General features: G+C 40.0%; 1 protein-coding gene and 1 non-coding gene across 2 annotated transcripts; one reads left to right on the forward strand and one right to left on the reverse strand.

The window, feature by feature from the left end:
* Positions 1-14,393: 14,393 nt before the first annotated feature.
* LOC110793861 (uncharacterized) lies at positions 14,394-15,167 on the reverse strand. The gene has a single exon (XM_021998794.1). The coding sequence runs from the start codon at positions 15,165-15,167 to the stop codon at positions 14,394-14,396; it is 774 nt and encodes a 257-aa protein (XP_021854486.1).
* Positions 15,168-16,625: 1,458 nt separating this feature from the next.
* Positions 16,626-16,730, forward strand: LOC130468291 (small nucleolar RNA R71). The gene has a single exon (XR_008928695.1). It is a non-coding gene; the product is annotated as a small nucleolar RNA R71 (small nucleolar RNA).
* The last annotated feature ends 5,311 nt before the right edge of the window (positions 16,731-22,041 follow it).

A 22,041-nucleotide genomic window follows, 5' to 3' on the forward strand; every position in this document is an offset into this window, starting at 1 on the left:
AGAGTTCAAAGCTAAAGAAAGATTTTATAACTTTATTATTTCAACTGGATTTGAGTCTGTTTGGCTAGTTCAAAGATTCAGAAGTATAAAATCCACTTGGCAAGAAATCATAAAGATCTAGGTTAGATCATGACGATGATTACTTTAAGACCAAATATGATCATCAATGATTGTGCGTTGTAATTTCACGATCGAGCTCCATAAGATATGAAATATCTACGTTGGAATGATCGAAGTCAATTAGTACTTGATTCGATCAATGATGAATCATAAAGACTTTTCCTATAATTTCTAAACAAAATGCTCAACTACCACCAAACTAAACCAAATTCGTTAAAGCTATTGAAAAGTAATTTCAGAATATCTTTTCATAATTATATATCTAAAGAGTTGCTAAACTCAGTGGGAGCTTAGTGTTTGTTATTCAACAAACTAAGGCCCAAGTATAGATATATGTTTCATTGTGATTTATTCAAATGAGACACAAGGGTATTTTTTTTACCACGAATTTTTGAGAACATAATGTTTGTTTGCTCGAAATGATGTCCTTTTGGAGATTCGTTTCCAAAATGACAAGTGGGAGAAAATAGACCTCGAAAGTCTTCGAGGCGAACAACAAACATAAACGGACATTCCGGAGGCTTTTAGAAGTTCTTTGGAAAATCCGAACACGTATTCTTTAAGGACTTTAGAAGTGGCTTTTAAAGATTAGACATCTCTTAGAGGACTTTACTTCAAGGAGAACATAATATTCAAAGGACTCTCAAAGTGCCTGTTGATATTCTATTGTTTGATGTTCTATACCCAAGTAGGCATAGAGTTCAAGTCACTGAAACTATGAGATTCTTCTATTAGATAGTGAAGAAACATAGAGTTCAGGTCAATGAAACTATGAGGTTCTTCTATTAGATAGTAAAGAAACCTACAACTTGCAGTCGAACTATTATCACGTAGATTATCGAGTTTGTGACTTGTAAGAAAGCTATGACGAAACCTAGATTCCCTAAAATGGTTAGAGGCCATATATAGACTCAGTTTTAGACGGTTAAAGGCCATAAAACATAACCAATGTTTTGATGACAAAATTGAAATTTTGTTGATTTGCAAGAATAGATTAAACACTTATTGGTTGCAAGTTGGTTTTAAGGATAAAAACCATAAAACATGAAATTGTGTCTTCACACACAGAGCTAGATTAGTTGCTAAAAGTTACAAGCAAATTCACAGTGTGGATTGTGTTGAAACCTCATGCAAAATCATAATGCTCAAGTCTATAAATCAAGCAATGATTGCATATTGGTACATATGGCAATTGGATGACAAAACGTATTCCTCAATCAAATGTTGGAATAAACTATGTGCGTGACATGTCATAGGATTTCTGGATCCAAATAAATGCTTGAAAAGGAAAGCTAGCTTATGAAATCTAAGTACAGATTTAAGCAAGCAATTGGGAATTAGAATTGTATTTTAGTGAAGCTAATAAGTATTTTAGTTTCATAAAATGTACATGATTCTTATAGATATATAAGAAGTTTAGTGGGAGTACACAAAACTTAATTGGTCCTATGTGTGTCATACATATATCTCTCTATTGTGAAATGACATTAAAATGCTAATGACTTAGATTTGAAAATTATTCATCAATGACGGACCAAGGCAAAACTTAGTGCATACTGGGTATTAAGATCTATTTACAAAGATCTTATAATATTGTTTTGGATTAAGTAATGGCATTTACTAAATCAAACACGAAAGACTCCATTGGAGATATTCGGCCCATATGAATAAATCTAAGTAAAGGATGTTTGAACTATATATGTATAAGCATTTACTAAGTTAAACATCAAAAGATCTAAATGAGATTCTTAACCTATATTATATGTCATAGAATTTAGATGGATTTAGTATCTACTGAAACTAGATGAGTTAAAGCTACATGAATAGAATTCAATTGAGAATTATTCTGCAAAAGAATATATCATGTATGATATAATATGAGGATCGCCAAAAATCTATCGTATGGCTTTAGGCATAACGAACAATACCAATCTCTATTGATCTAAGTGAAGATTAACTAGATTGAGATCAAGAATATTTATGGTACTTGAAAAAGTACATAGGAATAGTTCTTGATTCAAGGAAATAAACATATGCTAAATATTGATGCTACACGCATAAACACTGGCAAAGGATCAAGCAAGATCCCTTTGGAGTTAACCATTGGCAACGACGAGCTATAGAGCATCGTGTTTTGAAATGGCAACATGGATTGGAGACCGTGAGTTGTTGCGTGGGAAATTAAATATTAATTTCTATGTTCTAAGATACAGCTGGAAAGTCTTCCACATATCTGTGAACTGCTTGGATAAATAAATCCAAACAAAGCATCACTAGCAACCTAAACAGTTGAAGTAAAAGTACTTATTGCCTAAGAAGCAAAAAAACAGAGTTGTTTATATTAATGATTTCTTCATTGAACTTGGGAAGATCACATGTCTGTTGACTTAATGGTTCTTCATTGCAAAATGAGTAGAACCACTGATGTAGCAAGAAAGACTAGATCACAAAATAAACATACTCAAAAGATCTTATCATCATATCTCGAAGAACATTCGATGAAAAGGATATTAAGATTGGCAAAGCATGATAACCAAACCTATGCAACAAGTGAGAAGCAACACTCACGTTGTAGCACTGGAAATCAAGCATAGCTTTGAATTCCATGAACTGTTTTAAAGATGGGTTTGAGGCCCATGGTTGTAAAACGTTGGGGTTGAACATTTATCATATATGAAATGTATTTTCATATTCCATTTAATCTTGGTTTAGTATTAAATGATGAGTCCCTTCAATTTGACGATATATTCAAGATAGACTGTCAGGACCAGTCCTGTGACTAAGAAATGTCTATCAAGTGAACTTGAATGTCAAAAGTTGAAAATGGTCCCTGGTCGGAGTTTTCTATAAAGATGAACGCATAGAAAACGTTAGACGACTAGAATGCAAGATGACTAGTAGTTCTGTTTCTTGAACTATGTGGACATGGAAATCTCGTAATCATTTGCGTAGATACTTACTTTGGGAAGACTAGTATCGGACAGACCTATGAAACTTTACTGTAAGAGATGAAAATCTGTCATAAGTAAATTTCATTAAAATTATTAGACACTAATCCTCAATACCTGAGTGATTTGAGGTTACTTGTTTGAGAACTGCTTACTTTGACGTTGTCAACCGTCGCACCGTAAAAGGAGGCTATAAAGGCAACGCTTAGGTAATCACCTATCAAACGAAGTCTAATCTCAAGATCGCAAGATTGGGATTGTCCTCCCATAAATCGGGATGAGATGCTGAAAGTTGTACAAGGCCACTCGGAGAGCTAGAAACTGTAAAATGCATGGCCGTGCTCAGATGAATCATAGGCTATGATTATCTGTTTAATTGATCAGTTGAACTCTAAAACCGAGAAACACCTCTGGACATAATAAGGATGACAAATCTTACCTTATGTTCAAGAGCAAGCATCGAGCGACAAAGGAATTAGGAAATGCACACTTGTCCCTAAGGACAAGTGGGAGACTGAAGGAAATAATGCCCTTGGTCCAAGCATGCATTTAATGTTAAGTCTAATAAATGCGGTTCAGTATTCATTGACAAGTTAATAATTTAGTGAGATCAAGTGAGCTGAATGCCTAGCTAGAGGCCGCTTCAGTTCAAGTGGAATTAATGATATTAATCCACAGCTTACTCTTGACTGAACCCGTAGGGTCACACAAATAGTACGTAAACGGATCAATTATTTAATGGCATTAAATACTCCATCTATGAATATTCGGAATCGACGGATCTTGGTTTCATTGGGAGATGAGATCGTCAAAGGCAAGAAATGAATACTCCGGAAACGATGATATTGCCGGAAACGGAAATATGGATCGTATCGGAAATATAAATATTATCCAAGTCGTAGATGTTGCCGGAAACGGAAACATGGTACGTATCGGAAAATATTATCGGAAATGGAAATATTACCGGAATCGGAAACATTGCCGGAAACAGAAATATTGTCAGAATCGGAAATATTATCGGAATCGGAAAATAATTCCGGAAACGGAAATATTAAATATTTGTTCGAAACGGAAATTAATTCCGGAATCGGAAGTTTCGTACGAATTAGCATCGGACGAGGCTTGCTAGACGAAGGCCCAGCACGAAGCCAGGCCGACGCCCAGCAAGCCACACACATCCAACACGCCAAGTGCTCGACCAGGCCCAGCCAAGCCTTGGCGCGCGACAAGCTCAGCGATGGGCTGCGAGCATGGGCCTCAACGCTGTGCGCTCGGCGTGGGCCGCAAGGCTTGCGTGCGGGCGTGTGGTGCTTGTGCGCTGCTCGTGTGCGTGACGAATCCTAATGCTATCGGAATTCGTGCATTTATTAAATCCTAATCCTAAAATATTAAATTTATTATTTAGAGATCTAATAAGATTCTAATTAATAAATTAGTATTCTAACAGGATTTGAATTCGTTTTCCATAGTCCTATAAATATATGCCTAGGGTCATAATTTTAAGCACGAGTTTTCAATAAGTATTCATACAATAAAACAGTGATTTTTGAGCAGAAAAATCAGTCACTTTCTTTCCCCATAATAGCCGAAATTTATAGTACCTTAAGGGCGATTCTAGTTGGTCAATCTTAAGGCGGATCCGGACGTGCTGTGGACTATCTACGGAGGGACGACGCTTGGAGTCCTAAAGACTTGTTCTTGTTCGGTTCGGGCGCAGCTAGGGAGGGCACGCTACAAAGTGTATGCACCTAAATTATGCTAAATGATTATGTGTAAATAATATGTTTCTGGCATTAAGGTTTTCCGCATGATTTATATTTTGTCATATGTGTCATAACATATCAAATAATTCTAAAGATCTCTAAGTTTCATCCTGAATGTCATCTTGAGCATTCTCTAGAGTTTGTTGTTCGACTCGAATTTCTTCGAGGTCTACTTTTATCCCACTTGTCATTTTGGAAATGTGATCTCTTTCCAAAAAGATACCATCTCGAGCAACAAACACCTTGTTCCCAGATGTATTGTAGAAGTAATACCCCTTTGTTTCCTTTGGAAGCCTACAAGGATACATTTGTCAGATTTTGGATGAAGTTTGTCTGAAATTAATCGTTTGACGTATACTTCACATCCCCAAATCTTAAGAAAAGACACTTTTGAAGGCTTTCCAAACCATAACTCATATGGAGTCTTTTCAACAGCTTTAGACGGAGCTCTATTTATAGTGAGTGCGGCTGTATTTAGTGCATGTCCTCAAAATTCTATTGGAAGTTCGGCCTGACCCATCATTGATCTAACCATGTCTAGCAAGGTTCTGTTCCTCCGTTCCGACACACCGTTCCATTGTGGTGTTCCAGGAGGAGTCAATTCTGATAGAATTCCACATTCTTTCAGATGGTCATCAAATTCATAGCTCAGATATTCACCGCCTCTATCAGACCGCAGTGCTTTAATCTTCTTGCCTAATTGATTCTCTACTTCACTCTGAAATTCCTTGAATTTGTCAAAGGATTCAGACTTATGCTTCATCAGGTAGACATAACCATATCTACTGAAGTCATTAGTGAAAGTGATAAAGTAGCTGAAACCACCACTAGCATTTGTACTCATTGGTCTACATACATCTGTATGGATTAAACCCAATAGTTCAGTTGCTCTTTCTCCAATTTTAGAGAAAGGTTGCTTTGTCATTTTGCCAAGTAAACATGATTCGCACTTACCATAATCCTCTAAGTCAAATGGTTATAGAATTCCTTCCTTTTGAAGTCTTTCAATGCGTTTCAAGTTAATATGGCCTAATCGACAATGCCACAGATAGGTGAGATCTGAATCATCATTTTTGGCCTTTTTGGTATTTATGTTATAAAGTTGTTTGGCGTGATCTAATAAATAAAGTCCATTGACTAATCTAGCAGATCCATAAAACATCTCTTTAAAATAAAACGAACAACTATTGTCTTTTATTAAAAAGGAAAATCCCTTAGCATCTAAGCAAGAAACAGAAATGATGTTTTTAGTAAGACTTGGAACATGGAAATAGTCTTCCAGTTCCAAAACTAGCCCAGAGGGCAACGACAAATAATAAGTTCCTACAGCTAATGCAGCAATCCGTGCTCCATTTCTCACTCATAGGCCGACTTCACCCTTGCTTAACCTTCTACTTCTTCTTAGTCCCTGTGAATTGGAACATAAGTGTGAGCCACAACCTGTATCTAATACCCAAGAAGTTGAATTAGCAAGTATACAGTCTATAACGAAAATACCTGAAGATGGAACGACTGTTCCGTTCTTCTGATCTTCTTTAAGCTTCAAGCAATCTTTCTTCCAATGCCCCTTCTTCTTGCAGTAGAAGCATTCAGATTCAGAAATGGGTTGGCTCACCTTCTTCTTTTCAGATTTGGTGTCGCCTGGCTGCTTATTCTGGCTGGCCTTGTTGCCACCTTTCTTAGCATTCCTCTTCTTTCCATATTTCTTGAACTTGCCCCCATGCACCATAAGCACATCTTACTTATCACTTTTGAGCGTCTTTTCAGTGGTCTTCAGCATACCGTGAAGCTCAGTGAGCGTTTTATCCAGACTATTCATACTGTAGTTCAGCTTGAACTGATCATACCCGCTATGAAGAGAATGGAGGATGGTGTCTACAACCATTTCCTAAGAGAATTGCTGATCCAGCCGACTCATATTCTCAATGAGTCAAATCATTTTGAGAACATGTGGACTTACGGGCTCGCCTTTCTTAAGCTTGGTCTCAAGAATTTGCCTATGATTCTCGAATCTTTCGACTCGAGCCAGATCTTGGAACATGTTCTTTAACTCACTGATGATCGTGAAAGCATCTGAGTTGATGAACGTTTTCTGTAGATCGGCACTCGTGGTTGCAAGCATTAGACATTTCACATCCTTGTTGGTATCAATCCAACGATTGAGGGCTGCCTGAGTGACCCCGTCGCCAGCGGCTTCGGGCATCGCCTCTTCCAGGACATACTCCTTTTCTTCCTGCATAAGAACTATTTGCAAGTTCCTTTGCCAGTCAAGGAAGTTTTTCCCGTTCAACTTCTCCTTTTCGAGAATTGATCGGATGTTGAATGAATTGTTTTTTGCCATAGTTAAAACTACAATTCAAAAAGAACAAACAAATAAATAACCATTTACAGTTTCTCTTAATAAATTTAAATTCTAGCAAACATGCATAATTTATCATTTATTAAGCATTTTATTCAAGTTATGTGTTACGGCAGGTGTGAATAAAATGATTCCAAGATCCTTAAATCATTGAAGAATTAAGAACATTATGTATTTTGACTCAATTCTAAAATATTTTAGGTAAGCAAAAGCCTTTTACTAATAGTCTATAAACTACTCTTGGTTGATAGGTACGTCTAAGAACTTATTAGGTAAACCTATCGATTTTGCCACGACATAAAAGGACTCCTTACTTATATCGTTGAGTTTCACCAAAACTAACATGTACTCACAATTATTTGTGTACCTTACCCCTTTAGAATCAATAAGTAACACCTCGCTATGGCGGAAAACTATTACTAAGATTGATGTAAAGGTTATCCAAGTAAGTGTTATTTTGGCATGGCACCTTTTAACTCAATTTTTAAGTTTGATGTAAAGGTTATCCAAGTAAGTGTTCCTTAAGGCTCTTACTATGTTGGTTAGATTTTAAGTGAACTAAAATCGTTAATCATGCAACATAATCAAGCCATAATCTCATGCATAATTAAGACATATTTAAAACAATAAATAACTTAAGACATGCATAAGATATAAATGTGATCTAGTATGGCCCGACTTCATCTTGAAGCTTCAACTTCAAAGTCCGTCTTGGAAAATGGATTGGAAACTCCGTCTTGAATTTCACCATGGGAGGTGCCATTTTCTTCAAATAGGATCAGCTATAATTAAACTAATTACAACTATTTGATGGTACACAGACCATATTTAAATTGAAAAACTTTGGTGCATTAGACCAATATTACATTCAAATTAATGGTACGCAGACCATATTTTCTATCCTATTTGGGCCATACTAATCACCTTTCAATAACCTGCAAAACAGTACATATACAATATATACCATTCACCCATTCATTATCATGAATGGCCCACATAGCTGGTTAGTAGAACATGTTATGCATCACATAAATATTTGCAGCAATTAATCAAGGGCACCAATAATCTACCAATTATTCAGTCCTTATTAATTCTAATCAAGTTGTTTAACCTTAAAGGAATGTAGATCTAATCAAGAGTTTATGACTAAAATGCTCCCACTTAAACCAATAAATTCATATGCTTACTAATTTTAAACATAAAAATGTATTTCCTAGTCTAACCGGAAACATACAAATTTAATTAAAATTTAAAGCTCATATAAATTTATAATTGTATCCATTTAATTTATTTTCAGTTGAATTAAAATGAATTTAAATTAATTCAAGGTTTTAATTTTAGTAAAATAATTAGTATAAATAAAATTTATAATAATTAGATTATTCAAAATTAAATTCCGAGAAAACAATTTAAATTACGAATTTTAAAATTAATTAAAAAATGTTTCCGAACTGAAATTTTAAATTAAAATTAAAACGCATCAATCATAACAAGACGAGGCACTTGGGCTTGCGCCCAAGCCCCGTCGAGTGCACGAGGCTGCATCGCCCCTCGACTGATCGTACAGCACCACGCAAGCAGGCCACACGCAACGCAGCAAGCCCAAGCCACGCTGCGCGCAGCCCGCTCACTCGTCGTGTTTGCTTGCTTCGCTGGGCTTGCCCATCGCCCTCGCCCTCGCCCTTGCCCCTTCGCCCACGCTGCACACAGCACTCGACACAAGGCCAGCGTGCTGCCTTGTGCTCGTGTGCCATGGCCCTTGCTCGTTGCATTGTACCGCATGGGCGACGAGCTCCCTTGCTCTTCGTCGCATGCCCGCACTATACAACACCCCTTAAGGGTAACACGTAGCATCCATTGCTTTGTGCGTGCAAGTTTTATGAGCGAATTGCATAAAAATTAAAACTTTTATTTTTAAAATTAATGACAAATTAATAAATCATATTAAAATTTTAGGGCGAAAAATCGAAAATTTATTAATCAATTAATTTCCGATTATCATGGATTGAAATCTAGGTCATAAAAATTTAAAATTTATCATAAATTAACAATTTTTATAGTGGTTTTTAATCATGCATACCTAATTAAATCGTTAATTAATTATAAAAATCAAATCAAATTCTAAATTATTCGAATTTCAACAAATTAATTACAATTACAAATTAGGTTGTATAATTAACAATCTTAGGCATTCAAATTTGTTAAACATATACAGTAGGTCAATCAAAAATTCAAGATTTAACAACAAGAATCGCAAATATTCAATTTAACATCTTAAAATTACAAACTTTTGCGCGAAAAACTAAAACCTCCGAAAAGTCATAGTTAGGCTTCGAATTTGGGAATTCTAGGTTCGGCCGTAAATTAGTATTTTTGTCAAAATTTTAGAATGCCTTTTACATGCGGAATTGACACAAAAATCACTCGATTTCGTTGAGTAACGAAGAAACTGCCGAAAAACTGCGTACATATAATTAAATAAACGCAATTTGCAATTAATTAACAATTACGAAAATTAATCACCCCTTTTAATTCTTTGCAAATTTGTAAAATTTAACCATGTTAAGCAATTATTATGGAATTAATTAGAGGCTCGTGATACCACTGTTAGGTTATGATACATATAAACGAATATAAATCATGCTGAAATAACCATAAATCCCAGGATTCCAAATTAATTGCCACATAACAATTAGCATAATTTAGATGCATACACTTTGTAGCGTGCCCTCCCTTGATGCGCCCGAACCGAACAAAAACAAGTCTTTAGGACTCCAAGTGTCATCCCTCCGTAGAAAGTCCACAGCACGCCCGGATCCGCCTTAAGATTGACCAACTGAATCGCCCTTAAGGTACTAAGATATTCGGCTATATAGACAAGTGTTTTGGATGAACTTTTGCTCAAATTCTTACCTTTGAATACTTGAAACTCGTTGTAAATTATGAGCCCTTAACTCATATTTATAGGCCATGGAATAAGTAATCGAATCCTACTAGGATACGAATTAAATAAATTAGAATTCTAGAAGAACTCTAAATTAATTAATCTATCTTTTAGGATTAGGAAATTCAATCAACAAATGAATCCTATACGCTTTAGGTTTCGTAAGTGAACACAAACACACACGCACGCACATCAGCCCACGAGTGGCGCCATGCGCGCGCGCGCAGCCCACGAGCACTCGCAGCCCACTGCCACGAAGCCCACACGCTGCCGCAGCCTTAGGCGCGCGCTGGGCCTGCCTTGCGGTGGGCCTGGCGCAGCCTTGGGCTGGTGCGTTGTGGTGCACGTTTCTCTTGCTGGACGTGGGCCTGGCTTCGTGTTGGGCCTTCGTCTAGCAAGCTCGTCCGATGCTAATTCGTACGACGCGCTTCCTATTAATTTCCCGATTCCGGAATTCATTTCCGATACGAACAATATTTAACATTTCCGATTCCGGAATTATTTTCCTTCTCGAACAAATATTTAATATTTCCGTTTCCGGAATTATTTTCCGATTCCGGTAATATTTCCGATTCTGACAATATTTCCGTTTCCGGCAATATTTCCGACTCCGGCAATATTTCCATTTCCGATAATATTTTCCGATACGTACCATGTTTCCGTTTCCTGCAACATCTACGACTTGGATAATATTTATATTTCCGATACGATCCATATTTCCTTTTCCGGCAATATCATCGTTTCCGGAGTATTCATTTATTTGCCTTTGACGATCTCAGCTCCCACTGAAACCAAGATCCGTCGATTCCGAATATGTATTAGATAGAGTATTTAATGCCATTAAATACTTGATCCGTTTACGTACTATTTGTGTGACCCTACGGGTTCAGTCAAGAGTAAGCTGTGGATTAATATCATTAATCCACTTGAACTGAAGTGGCCTCTAGCTAGGCATTCAGTTCACTTGATCTCACTGAATTATTAACTTGTATAATTAATACTGAACCGCATTTATTAGACTTATTGTTAAATGCATACTTGGACCAAGAGCATTATTTCCTTCAGGTGCACCTTCATGGAATTTCCCTTTTTCTCACTTTGCAAAACAACAGCTCATTATCGCTTTACTCAGTGACGGTGCGGGCGCGCCTATGGTGGTGCGGGCGCACCTCTTTCCAAACTCCGGATTTTTGCTGGAAACAACAACACATAAGGACTAGAAAAACATAACAAAAGGTTAGTAACACAATAAAACAAAATAAAGAAAAGGTTAGAAACACGGGTTGCCTCCCGGAAGCGCTTCTTTAACGTCACTAGCTTGACGGGTCCCCCCAAATTCATGGGGGATCAACTAGGTCTAAGATGGAAAAAGAGCCGCGAGAATCACCCTCAAAATATTGTTTCAACTTGTGCCAGTTCACTTTGAAGTTTCCCGATTCCTTATTCCAAATCTCAATAGCACCATGAGGGAAAACCTTCAACACAACAAATGGGCCACTCCATCTTGATTTGAGCTTACCCGGAAATAACTTGAGTCTAGAATTATAGAGGAGCACCTTGTCCCCTTCTTTGAAGTCTCGTTTCTCAAGTCGGGCATCATGATACTTCTTGGATCTTGCCTTGTAGATGCTTACGGAGTCATAGGTATTCATATGGAGCTCTTCAAGCTCATGGAGATCAAGTAAGCGTCGCTCACCCGCACTAGTTAGCTTAAAATTCAAAGTCTTGATGGCCCACATGGCCTTGTGCTCAAGTTCAACCGGCAAGTGGCAATTCTTGCCATAAACAAGCTTGTAAGGAGTCATTCCGATCAGCGTTTTGAAAGCCGTCCTATACGGCCATAAGGCATCATGAAGCTTGATGGCCCAATCCTTCCGGTTCTTAGCAACCGTCTTCTCAAGAATCGACTTAATCTCTCGATTCGTAACTTCCACTTGGCCGCTAGTTTGAGGGTGATAAGTCAAGCCAACTTTGTGATGCACACCATACTTCTGCAAGAGGGTCTTGAACTTCCCATGAGCAAAGTGGGATCCTCCATCACTTATCACGGCCCTAGGAACCCCAAAACGCGGAAAAATAATCTTCTTGAAGAGATTGAGAACCCCCTTGTGATCATTAGTGGGTGAGGCAATAGCTTTCGCCCACTTCGAAACATAATCAACCTCCACAAGAATATAAAGATTGCCATAGGAAGAAGGGAAGGGTCCCATGAAGTCAATACCCCACACATCAAACACCTCTAACTCCAAGATTGGAGTTTGAGGCATCTCATGCCTCTTAGAAATATTTCCCGTCCTTTGACAACGATCACAAGACTTGACAAAAGCCCAAGCATCACATAAAAGAGTAGGCCACCAAAGTAAACTTTGCAACACCTTTGAAGCGGTCTTATCCCCTCCCATGTGCCCTCCAAAAGGAGAGGAGTGGCACATATGAAGGACACTACGGACCTCATCATTTGGGACACATTTCCGTAGTAGCCCATCGGCGCCTCTCCTATACAAGAGTGGCTCATCCCACACATACTTCTTTGCATCATACTTTAACTTCCTCCTTTGTTGTGTGGAGAAATCATTGGGAATTTCCCCACAAGCTAAGTAGTTCACAAGGTCGGCAAACCAAGACAAAGAAGTACTTACAATCGCGTACAAAACCTCATCACGCAAGGCATCCTCAATGGGCACATCGTCCACCTCCATGTCACTAAGCTCAATTCGGGAAAGGTTCTCGGCTACAACATTTTCGGCACCTTTCTTGTTCCGAATCTCAATGTCAAACTCTTGAAGTAGGAGAACCCATCGGATAAGTCTAGGCTTGGCCTCCTTCTTGGCCATGAGATAGAGGATGGCCGCTTGATCGTGTAGACAATGGTTTTCAAACCAACCAAGTAGGGCCGGAACTTCTCAAATGCATGAACTATGGCAAGGAACTCTTTTTCCGTAGTGGTGTAGTTAAATTGAGCTTGATTGAGGGTCTTGGACATGTAATAAATGACATGGAGTTTTTGTCCTTCCTTTGACCTAAGACACCCCAACCAAATAGTCGCTTGCATCGCACATGAGTTCAAAAGGGAGGGACCAATCGTGGGCTTGCACTATAGGTGTGGAAACCAAGGCGAGCTTGAGCTTGTTGAAGGCATTAAGGCATGCGGCATCGAATTAAAAATCACACTCCTTTTGAAGGAGATCAGTAAGCGGCCTTGCAATCAATGAGAAGTCCTTGATGAATCTTCTATAAAAGTCGGCGTGCCCAAGGAAAGAGTGAATGCCCTTGACATTGACCGGAGGAGGTAGCTTCTCGATCACCTCAATCTTCGCCTTGTCAACTTCAATTCCAAGATTTGAAACCTTGTGCCCAAGAACAATACCTTCTTGCACCATAAAGTGGCATTTCTCCCAATTTAAGACCAAGTGAACCTTCTCACATCGCTCAATAAATTTTTCCAAGTTGAGAAGGCACTCATCATGCGAGGCACCGCCAACCGAAATGTCATCCATGAAAACCTCCATTTCCTCCTCAAGAATATCTCCAAAAATAATCATGCATCGTTGAAACGTCCCCAGAGCATTGCATAGCCCAAATGGCATCCTCCTATAAGCATAAGTTCCATATGGACAAGTGAAAGTGGTTTTCTCTTGGTCTTCCGAGTTTATGGGGATTTGGAAAAACCCGAATAACCATCAAGAAAAGTAAAGTACTTATGCTTAGTAAGTCGTTCAAGCATTTGGTCAATGAATGGCAATGGAAAATGGTCCTTTTTGGTAGAATAGTTGAGTTGACGGTAGTCAATACATATTCTCCACCCGATCACCTTCCGGGTAGAGATAAGCTCACCACGAGCATTAGTGACTACCGTCATCCCACCCTTCTTTGGGACAACATGGACTGGGGACACCCACCTACTATTAGAAATAGGATAGATGATTCCTCCCGCCAAGAGCTTCATAATTTCCTTCTTAACCACCTCACCCATAGGTGGATTAAGCTTTCGTTGCCTTTCACGATGAGGGACGGCATTGTCCTCAAGCTCAATATGGTGCATACAAAGTGTTGGGCTAACACCTTTTAAATCACCAACGGTGTAGCCCATAGAACTTTGATGACGTTTCAAAACATTAGTGAGCTTGAGAACTTGCTCATCATCCAAACTAGAGTTAACAATAACGGGATAAGAAGAATTTGGACCAAGAAAAACATACCTCAAGCTCGAAGGTAGAGGTTTGAGCTCTACCTTGGGAGCTTCCTTACCAATTCGGCATTCATGATCGATCATCCAAAACCTCTTCCCGATCAAGCACAATCAAGCATTGCTCCAATTGAGCAGAAGCTAGGGTGGAATCCAATAGCTCCTTGTAGTTGGCCGCTTCAACCCCAACATCTCCTAAGCCTTCTCTATTAAAAATAGCAAGCTCAAGCGGATCGTTAGTAGCGAGCAAGTGCTCATGCATATCATGCATTAGGGGATCAAAAGAGTCAACCAAGAAACATTTCTCATTAGTAGAACTAGGATAATTCATGGCTTTATTCAAGTCAAAAACCAAACTATCCTCCCCAACCTTCAAAGTGATTTTCCCTTGCTTAACATCAATAATGGCCCCCGCCGTGGCCAAGAATGGCCGACGAATAATAGGGACATTCACGTCCTCATCTATATCTAACACCACAAAGTCGACGGGGATCACAAATTTACCAACTCTCAAGGGTACATCCTCAATCTTGCCAATGGGGTATTTGACCGAACGGACGGCAAGTTGCAATGTAATGTTGGTTGGGACAAGATCACCAACTTCGAGCTTGGTGAACACCGAATAAGGCATTAAACTAACACTAGCACCCAAATCACACAAGGCATTGCTTATTTCAAGCTTCTTAATAACACAAGGGATAGAGAAACTACCCGGATCTTTGAGTTTGGGTGGCATTTGGTTAAGAATAATAGCACTACAATTCTCGGTGAGGTTCACCGTCTCCTTTACGTCACAACCCCTTTTTCCACTCAAGATTTCCTTAAGAAATCGAGAGTAGGTAGGCATTTAATTGATTGCATCCGTAAAGGGGATGGTGACATGCAACTTGCTTATCATTTCTAGGAACTTAGCAAAATGGGCATCCATTCTTTGTCTAGCAAATCTTTGGGGAAAGGGGAGCTTAGGAACAAGAGGTTGGAGAGGGGCGGCCACCATTGGCCTCAAATCATCCGTCTCAACCTCCTTTGGGGGCACAACATGTTCTTCATCATCTTCATCTAGGTCCCCCACTACCCTTTTATCACCAACATTGGATTTAGGGACTTCGCTAGACGTAGCACCATCACTCATACCCTTCCCACTTCTTGTCACAATTGCATTCATTTGCTTTTTAGTGTCATGACCTTGAGACGGAAGATTTGGGTATGTTTGATTTTGATTAATGGAGCTAGCTAGTTGAGCCAATTGAGTATCTATCATTTTTAAATGGGTGTTGGATTGCTTGAATCCATCCTCAAATTCCACATTTTCCTTAGCTTGCGCCCCCACAAACGACTCCATGAGAGCCTCAAGATTAGACTTGGGAGGCGGGAGCGGTGAGGGAGCATTGCTAAAGGAAGAGTTGAGTGGTAGTTGAGTGCCATGTGGTCTAGGTCCATTGAATCCGGGAGGAGGATATTGGAAATTGCCATATTGGTTTCCCGGATTCATTTGATACCCCCCACTAGAGGTTCCTCTATTATGCCCATATCCGTAGTTATAGCCCCCTCCACCTTGGTGGTTTGACCCATAATTACCTTGATTGTATTGGGGTTGATGACCATAACCATAGGATTGACCATAGGGAGCTTGGCCTTGATAGCCTTGTCCCCTATAGTTACCCCGGTTTTGGTGATCAAACCCACCTCCTTGGTAGGTAGGACCTTGATAAGCATTAATAGAGGGACCTCTAGGACCTTTTTATCTATTGAAATTAGGATTTTGGGATCCATCATACCTAGACCTTTCATTCAAGCCATTAGATACTCAACATCAAAGTCATTCTCCCAAGATGGGTCATGTTCAACATAGGACACGTTTTGCAACAAATGACACATATGGGGGAGATGATCATGCCCGCCACAAACATCACAAAAAGAGGTATTAGGAGGCATAGTATTGTAGAAACTTACCTTGCCCTTCCCTTTGGTTAGAAGGGTGGCCGATGGTGGAGGTATTGTTGATGGAGATGGCGGTTGAGAGGGAGCATTTTCGAGTTTCTCAAGTCGGGAAGCAAGCCTCTCTATGATATGAGCTTACTCCAATGCATAACTCGACCCTCTTCCGTCATCTTGACGACCTCTACCTTAGTTGTTCTTTGTCCCCACATGCCATGCTTGGTAATTTTGGACCACATCTTATATTATCTCCTATATTTAGTCCTCCGTCTTATTCATAATTGGACCTCCCGCTCCCGCATCAAGAATAGTCTTGGAAGTCGGGCTAAGCCCCTAGTAGAATGTTTGAAGAAGGAGCCACTTTTGGATGCCGTGATGTGGGCATTCCCTTTGATATTCCTTAAACCGGTCCCATACCTCAAACAAAGACTCATCTCTTTTGCTCGAATGATTGGATCTTGTTTCTATACTCGGCCGTCTTTCCGTGGGAGTAAAATTTGCTTAGAAAAGCACTTGTAACCTCATTCCACGTCTTGAGAGAGTTTGGCTTGACTTCCTTGTCGAGCCAATCACTTGCCCTCCCAAGCAAAGAAAACCGGAACAACTTAAGGCGAACATATTCGGAGCTAACACCTTGGTGCTTGACCGTGTCGCAATAGTGTTCAAATTTCTTAAGATGTTCATGAGGTGACTCGCTAGCCTTTCCACAAAAGGGGTGGCTTTTCACAAGATTGATCAATGCCGGCCGGATTTCAAAGTTGTTGGCATTCGTGGTTGGAGGGTCGATACCACTAATGGGTTCGAAGGCTCCCGGAATACCAAAGTTCTTGACCGGTCGCGCCATGTCTTCACGAGTATGGCTAGTAGAACTCGTGGGACTTGAAAGGGTTTCCTCGGGTGAATTCACTCCCAAGTGGTGTATCGAATGTCACCAAAGGAACGAGTTCGAGTCCTCCGCAAGCCCCTCAATGCCCTTTCTAACTCGTCGTCCAAAGGAACAAGAGGTCGATTGCGAGTACGGCCCCGGACTGGCATACAACAACTCAAATGAAAACGTTAGCAATGACAATCTCCGCTAAAACAAGAATTTAAAATGGTAAAACTAGACTTGATAATAAAGCTAAACTCAACTAAAACAACAACCGTTCCCCGGCAACGGCGCCATTTTGATAAGCGATTTTCGCGTCGTTATACGAAAGCCACTGTTAGGTTATGATACATATGACAATTCATAAATCATGCGGAAAAACCATAAAGCCAGGAAAGCATATTATTTACACATAATCATTTAGCATAGTTTAGATGCATAAACTTTGTTGCGTGCCTTCCCTAGCTGCGCCCGAACCGAACAAGAACAAGTCTTTAGGACTCCAAGTGTCTTCCCTCCGTAGATAGTCCACAGCACGTCCGGATCCGCCTTAAGCTTGACCAACTAGGATCGCCCTTAAAGTACTTAGAATTTTTGGCTAGTATAGGCAATTGTATGAGTGAATTATTGCTCTCAAAAATCACTTTGAACACTTGAATACTCTATACAAAATAATCACCCTAGGCCTTTATTTATAGAGGTATGGAAAGGGAATCGTAATCCTATTAGGATACGAATTAATTAAACTAGAATCCTAATAGAATTCTTATTTAATTAATTCATCCTTTTAGGTTTAGGAATTTAATCATTAGTCGAAACCTGATAGCTTTAGGATTCGTATAGCACACCAACACACACACGCACGCACAGCAGCCCACGAGGGGCGCCATGCGCGCGCGCGCAGCCCGCGAGCTCGCAGCCCATTGCCACGAGGCCCACACGCTGCCGCAGCGTTGGCGCGCGCTGGGCCTGCCTTGCGGTGGGCCTGGCGCAGCCTTGGCTGGTGCGTTGTGGCGCGCTGGCTTGCTGGGCGATGGACCGGCTTCGTGCTGGGCCTTCTTCTGGCAGGCCTCGTCCGATGCTAATTCGTACGATACGCTTCCGATTAATTTCCCGATTCCGGAATTCATTTCCGATACGAACAATATTTAATATTTCCGATTCCGGAATTAATTTCCGTTTCGAACAAATATTTAATATTTCCGTTTCCGGAATTATTTTCCGATTCCGATAATATTTCCGATTCTGACAATATTTCCGTTTCCGGCAATATTTCCGATTCCGGCAATATTTCCATTTCCGATAATATTTTCCGATACGTACCATGTTTCCGTTTCCGGCAACATCTACGACTTGGATAATATTTATATTTCCGATACGATCCATATTTTCGTTTCCGGCAATATCATCGTTTCCGGAGCATTCATTTCTTGCCTGTGACGATCTCAGCTCCCACTGAAACCAAGATCCGTCGATTCCGAATATCCATAGATGGAGTATTTAATGCCATTAAATACTTGATCCGTTTACGTACTATTTGTGTGACCCTACGGGTTCATTCAAGAGTAAGTTGTGGATTAATATCATTCATTCCACTTGAACTGAAGCGGCCTCTAGCTAGGCATTCAGCTCATTTGATCTCACTGAATTATTAACTTGTTAATTAATACTGAACCGCACTTATTAGACTTAACATAGAATGCATACTTGGACCAAGGGCATTATTTCCTTCAGTCTCCCACTTGTCCTTAGGGACAAGTGTGCATTTCCTAATTCCTTTGTCGCTCGATGCTTGCTCTTGAACATAAGGTAAGAGTTGTCATCCTTATTATGTCCAGAGGTGTTTCTCGGTTTCAGAGTTCAACTGATCAAATAGACAGATAATCATAGCCTATGATTCATCCGAGCACGGCCATGCATTTCACAGTTTCTAGCTCTCCGAGTGGCCTTGTACAACTTTTAAGCATCTCATCCCGATTTATGGGAGGACAATCCCAATCTTGCGATCTTGAGATTAGACTTCGTTTGATAGGTGATTACCTGAGCGTTGCCTTTATAGCCTCCTTTTACGGTGCGACGGTTGGTCAACGTCAAAGCAACCAGTTCTCAAACAAGTAATCTCAAATCACTCAGGTATTGAGGATTTAGTGTCTAATAATTTTAATAAAATTTACTTATGACAGATTTTCATCTCTTACAGTAAAGTTTCATAGGTCTTGTCCGATACTAGTCTTCCCAAAGTAAGTATCTATGCAAATGATTATGACATTGCCATGTCCACATAGTTCAAGAAACAGAACTACTAGTCATCTTGCATTCTAATCGTCTAACGTTTTCTATGCATCCAATTTTATAGAAAACTCCGACTAGGGACCATTTTCAACCTTTGACATTCAAGTTCACTTGATAGACATTTCTTAGTCACAGGACTGGTCCTGACAGTCTATCTTGAATATATCGTCAAATTGAAGGGACTCATCATTTAATAAACCACAAATTAAATGGAAAAATGAATTCTTTTCATTTGTTGTGAATGATTAACCAATAATGTTTTACAAAGATTTAAACTCTAAAACTTTAAAACATTAAACAGGGATATCAAAGCCATTCTCCAATATGCTTGATTCCCATAGCTGCAGTGTGCGAGTTGTGCTTCGCCTGCGGCAGAGGTTTAGTCAATGGATCTGATATGTTGTCATCAGTTCCAATCTTGTTTATCTCGACTTCTTTTCTTTCAACGAACTCTCGTACAAGGTGAAATCTACGAAGTACATGCTTGACTCTCTGGTGGTGTCTAGGCTCCTTTGCCTGTGCAATAGCTCCGTTATTATCACAATACAGGGCTATTGGTCCTTTAATGGAGGGGACTACACCAATTCATCATCTCCACCATAGACCAGGAAGTCATCTTTGTGCCTTTTCAGGTACTTCAAAATATTCTTGGCAGCAGTCCAATGTGCCTCTCCTAGGTCTGACTAGTATCTGCTCGTAGCGCTGAGTGCGTACGCAACATCCGGGCGTGTACATATCATAGCATACATCATTGAACCAATCAATGATGCATATGGAATCCCATTCATTCGTCTACGCTCATCAAGTGTTTTTGGGCACTAGGTCTTGCTTAGAGTTATTCCATGAGACATGGGTAGGTAGCCTCGCTTGGAGTCCGCCATCTTGAACCTATCAAGCACCTTATTGATATAAGTGCTTTGACTAAGTCCAATCATCCTTTTAGATCTATCTCTGTAAATCTTGATGCCCAATATGTACTGTGCTTCTCCTAGATCTTTCATCGAAAAACATTTCCCAAGCCAAATCTTGACAGAGTTCAACATAGGAATGTCATTTCCGATAAGTAATATGTCGTCGACATATAGTACTAGGAAAGCAATTTTGCTCCCACTGATCTTCTTGTATACACAAGATTCGTCTGCGTTCTTGATGAAACCAAAGTCACTCACTGCTTCATCAAAACGTATATTCCAGCTCCTGGATGCCTGCTTCAATCTGTTGATTGACTTCTTTAGCTTGCATACCTTTTTAGCATTCTTTGGATCCTCAAAACCTTCAGGCTGTGTCATAAACACAGTTTCTGTTAAAACGCCGTTTAAGAAAGCAGTTTTGACATCCATCTGCCATATTTCGTAATCGTAATATGCAGCGATTGCTAACATTATCCGAATAGACTTTAGCATTGCAACTGGTGAAAAGGTTTCATCGTCATCCACACCGTGGACTTGCCTGTAACCTTTTGCAACCAATCTAGCTTTGAAAACTTCAAGTTTCCCATCCTTGTCCTTTTTCAGTTTGAAAACCCATTTGCTTCCAATGGCTTGGTAGCCATCTGGCAAATCGACCAAATCCCATACTTGGTTTTCAGACATGGAGTCTAATTCAGATTGCATGGCTTCTTGCCATTGCTTGGAGCTAGGGCTCGTCATAACTTGTTTGTAAGTCGCAGGTTCATCACTTTCAAGTAATAGAACGTCATAGCTCTCGTTCTTCAAAATACCTAAGTACCTTTCCGGTTGAGATACATATGACAATTCATAAATCATGCGGAAAAACCATAAAGCCAGGAAAGCATATTATTTACACATAATCATTTAGCATAGTTTAGATGCATACACTTTGTTGCGTGCCTTCCCTAGCTGCGCCCGAACCGAACAAGAACAAGTCTTTAGGACTCCAAGTGTCGTCCCTCCGTAGATAGTCCACAGCACGTCCGGATCCACCTTAAGCTTGACCAACTAGGATCGCCCTTAAGGTACTTAGAATTTTCGGCTAGTATAGGCAATTGTATGACTGAATTTTTGCTCTCAAAAATCACTTTGAACACTTGAATACTCTATACAAAATAATGACCCTAGGCCTTTATTTATAGAGGTATGGAAAGGGAATCGTAATCCTATTAGGATACGAATTAATTAAACTAGAATCCTAATAGAATTCTTATTTAATTAATTCATCCTTTTAGGTTTAGGAATTTAATCATTAGTCGAAACCTGATAGCTTTAGGATTCGTATAGCACACCAACACACACACGCACGCACAGCAGCCCACGAGGGGCGCCATGCGCTCGCGCGCAGCCCGCGAGCTCGCAGCCCATTGCCACGAGGCCCACACGCTGTCGCAGCGTTGGCGCGCGCTGGGCCTGCCTTGCGGTGGGCCTGGCGCAGCCTTGGCTGGTGCGTTGTGGCGCGCTGGCTTGCTGGGCGATGGCCCGGCTTCGTGCTGGGCCTTCGTCTGGCAGGCCTCGTCCGATGCTAATTCGTACGATACGCTTCCGATTAATTTCCCGATTCCGGAATTCATTTCCGATACGAACAATATTTAATATTTCCGATTCCGGAATTAATTTCCGTTTCGAACAAATATTTAATATTTCCGTTTCCGGAATTATTTTCCGATTCC

Source organism: Spinacia oleracea, chromosome 2, assembly GCF_020520425.1.
Source record: "Spinacia oleracea cultivar Varoflay chromosome 2, BTI_SOV_V1, whole genome shotgun sequence".
NCBI lineage: Eukaryota > Viridiplantae > Streptophyta > Magnoliopsida > Caryophyllales > Amaranthaceae > Spinacia > Spinacia oleracea.

Bases quoted from the DNA above. Each gene is read 5' to 3' on its own strand.
- LOC110793861 (XM_021998794.1), bottom strand. From the start codon at position 15,167: ATGCCTACCTACTCTCGATTTCTTAAGGAAATCTTGAGTGGAAAAAGG.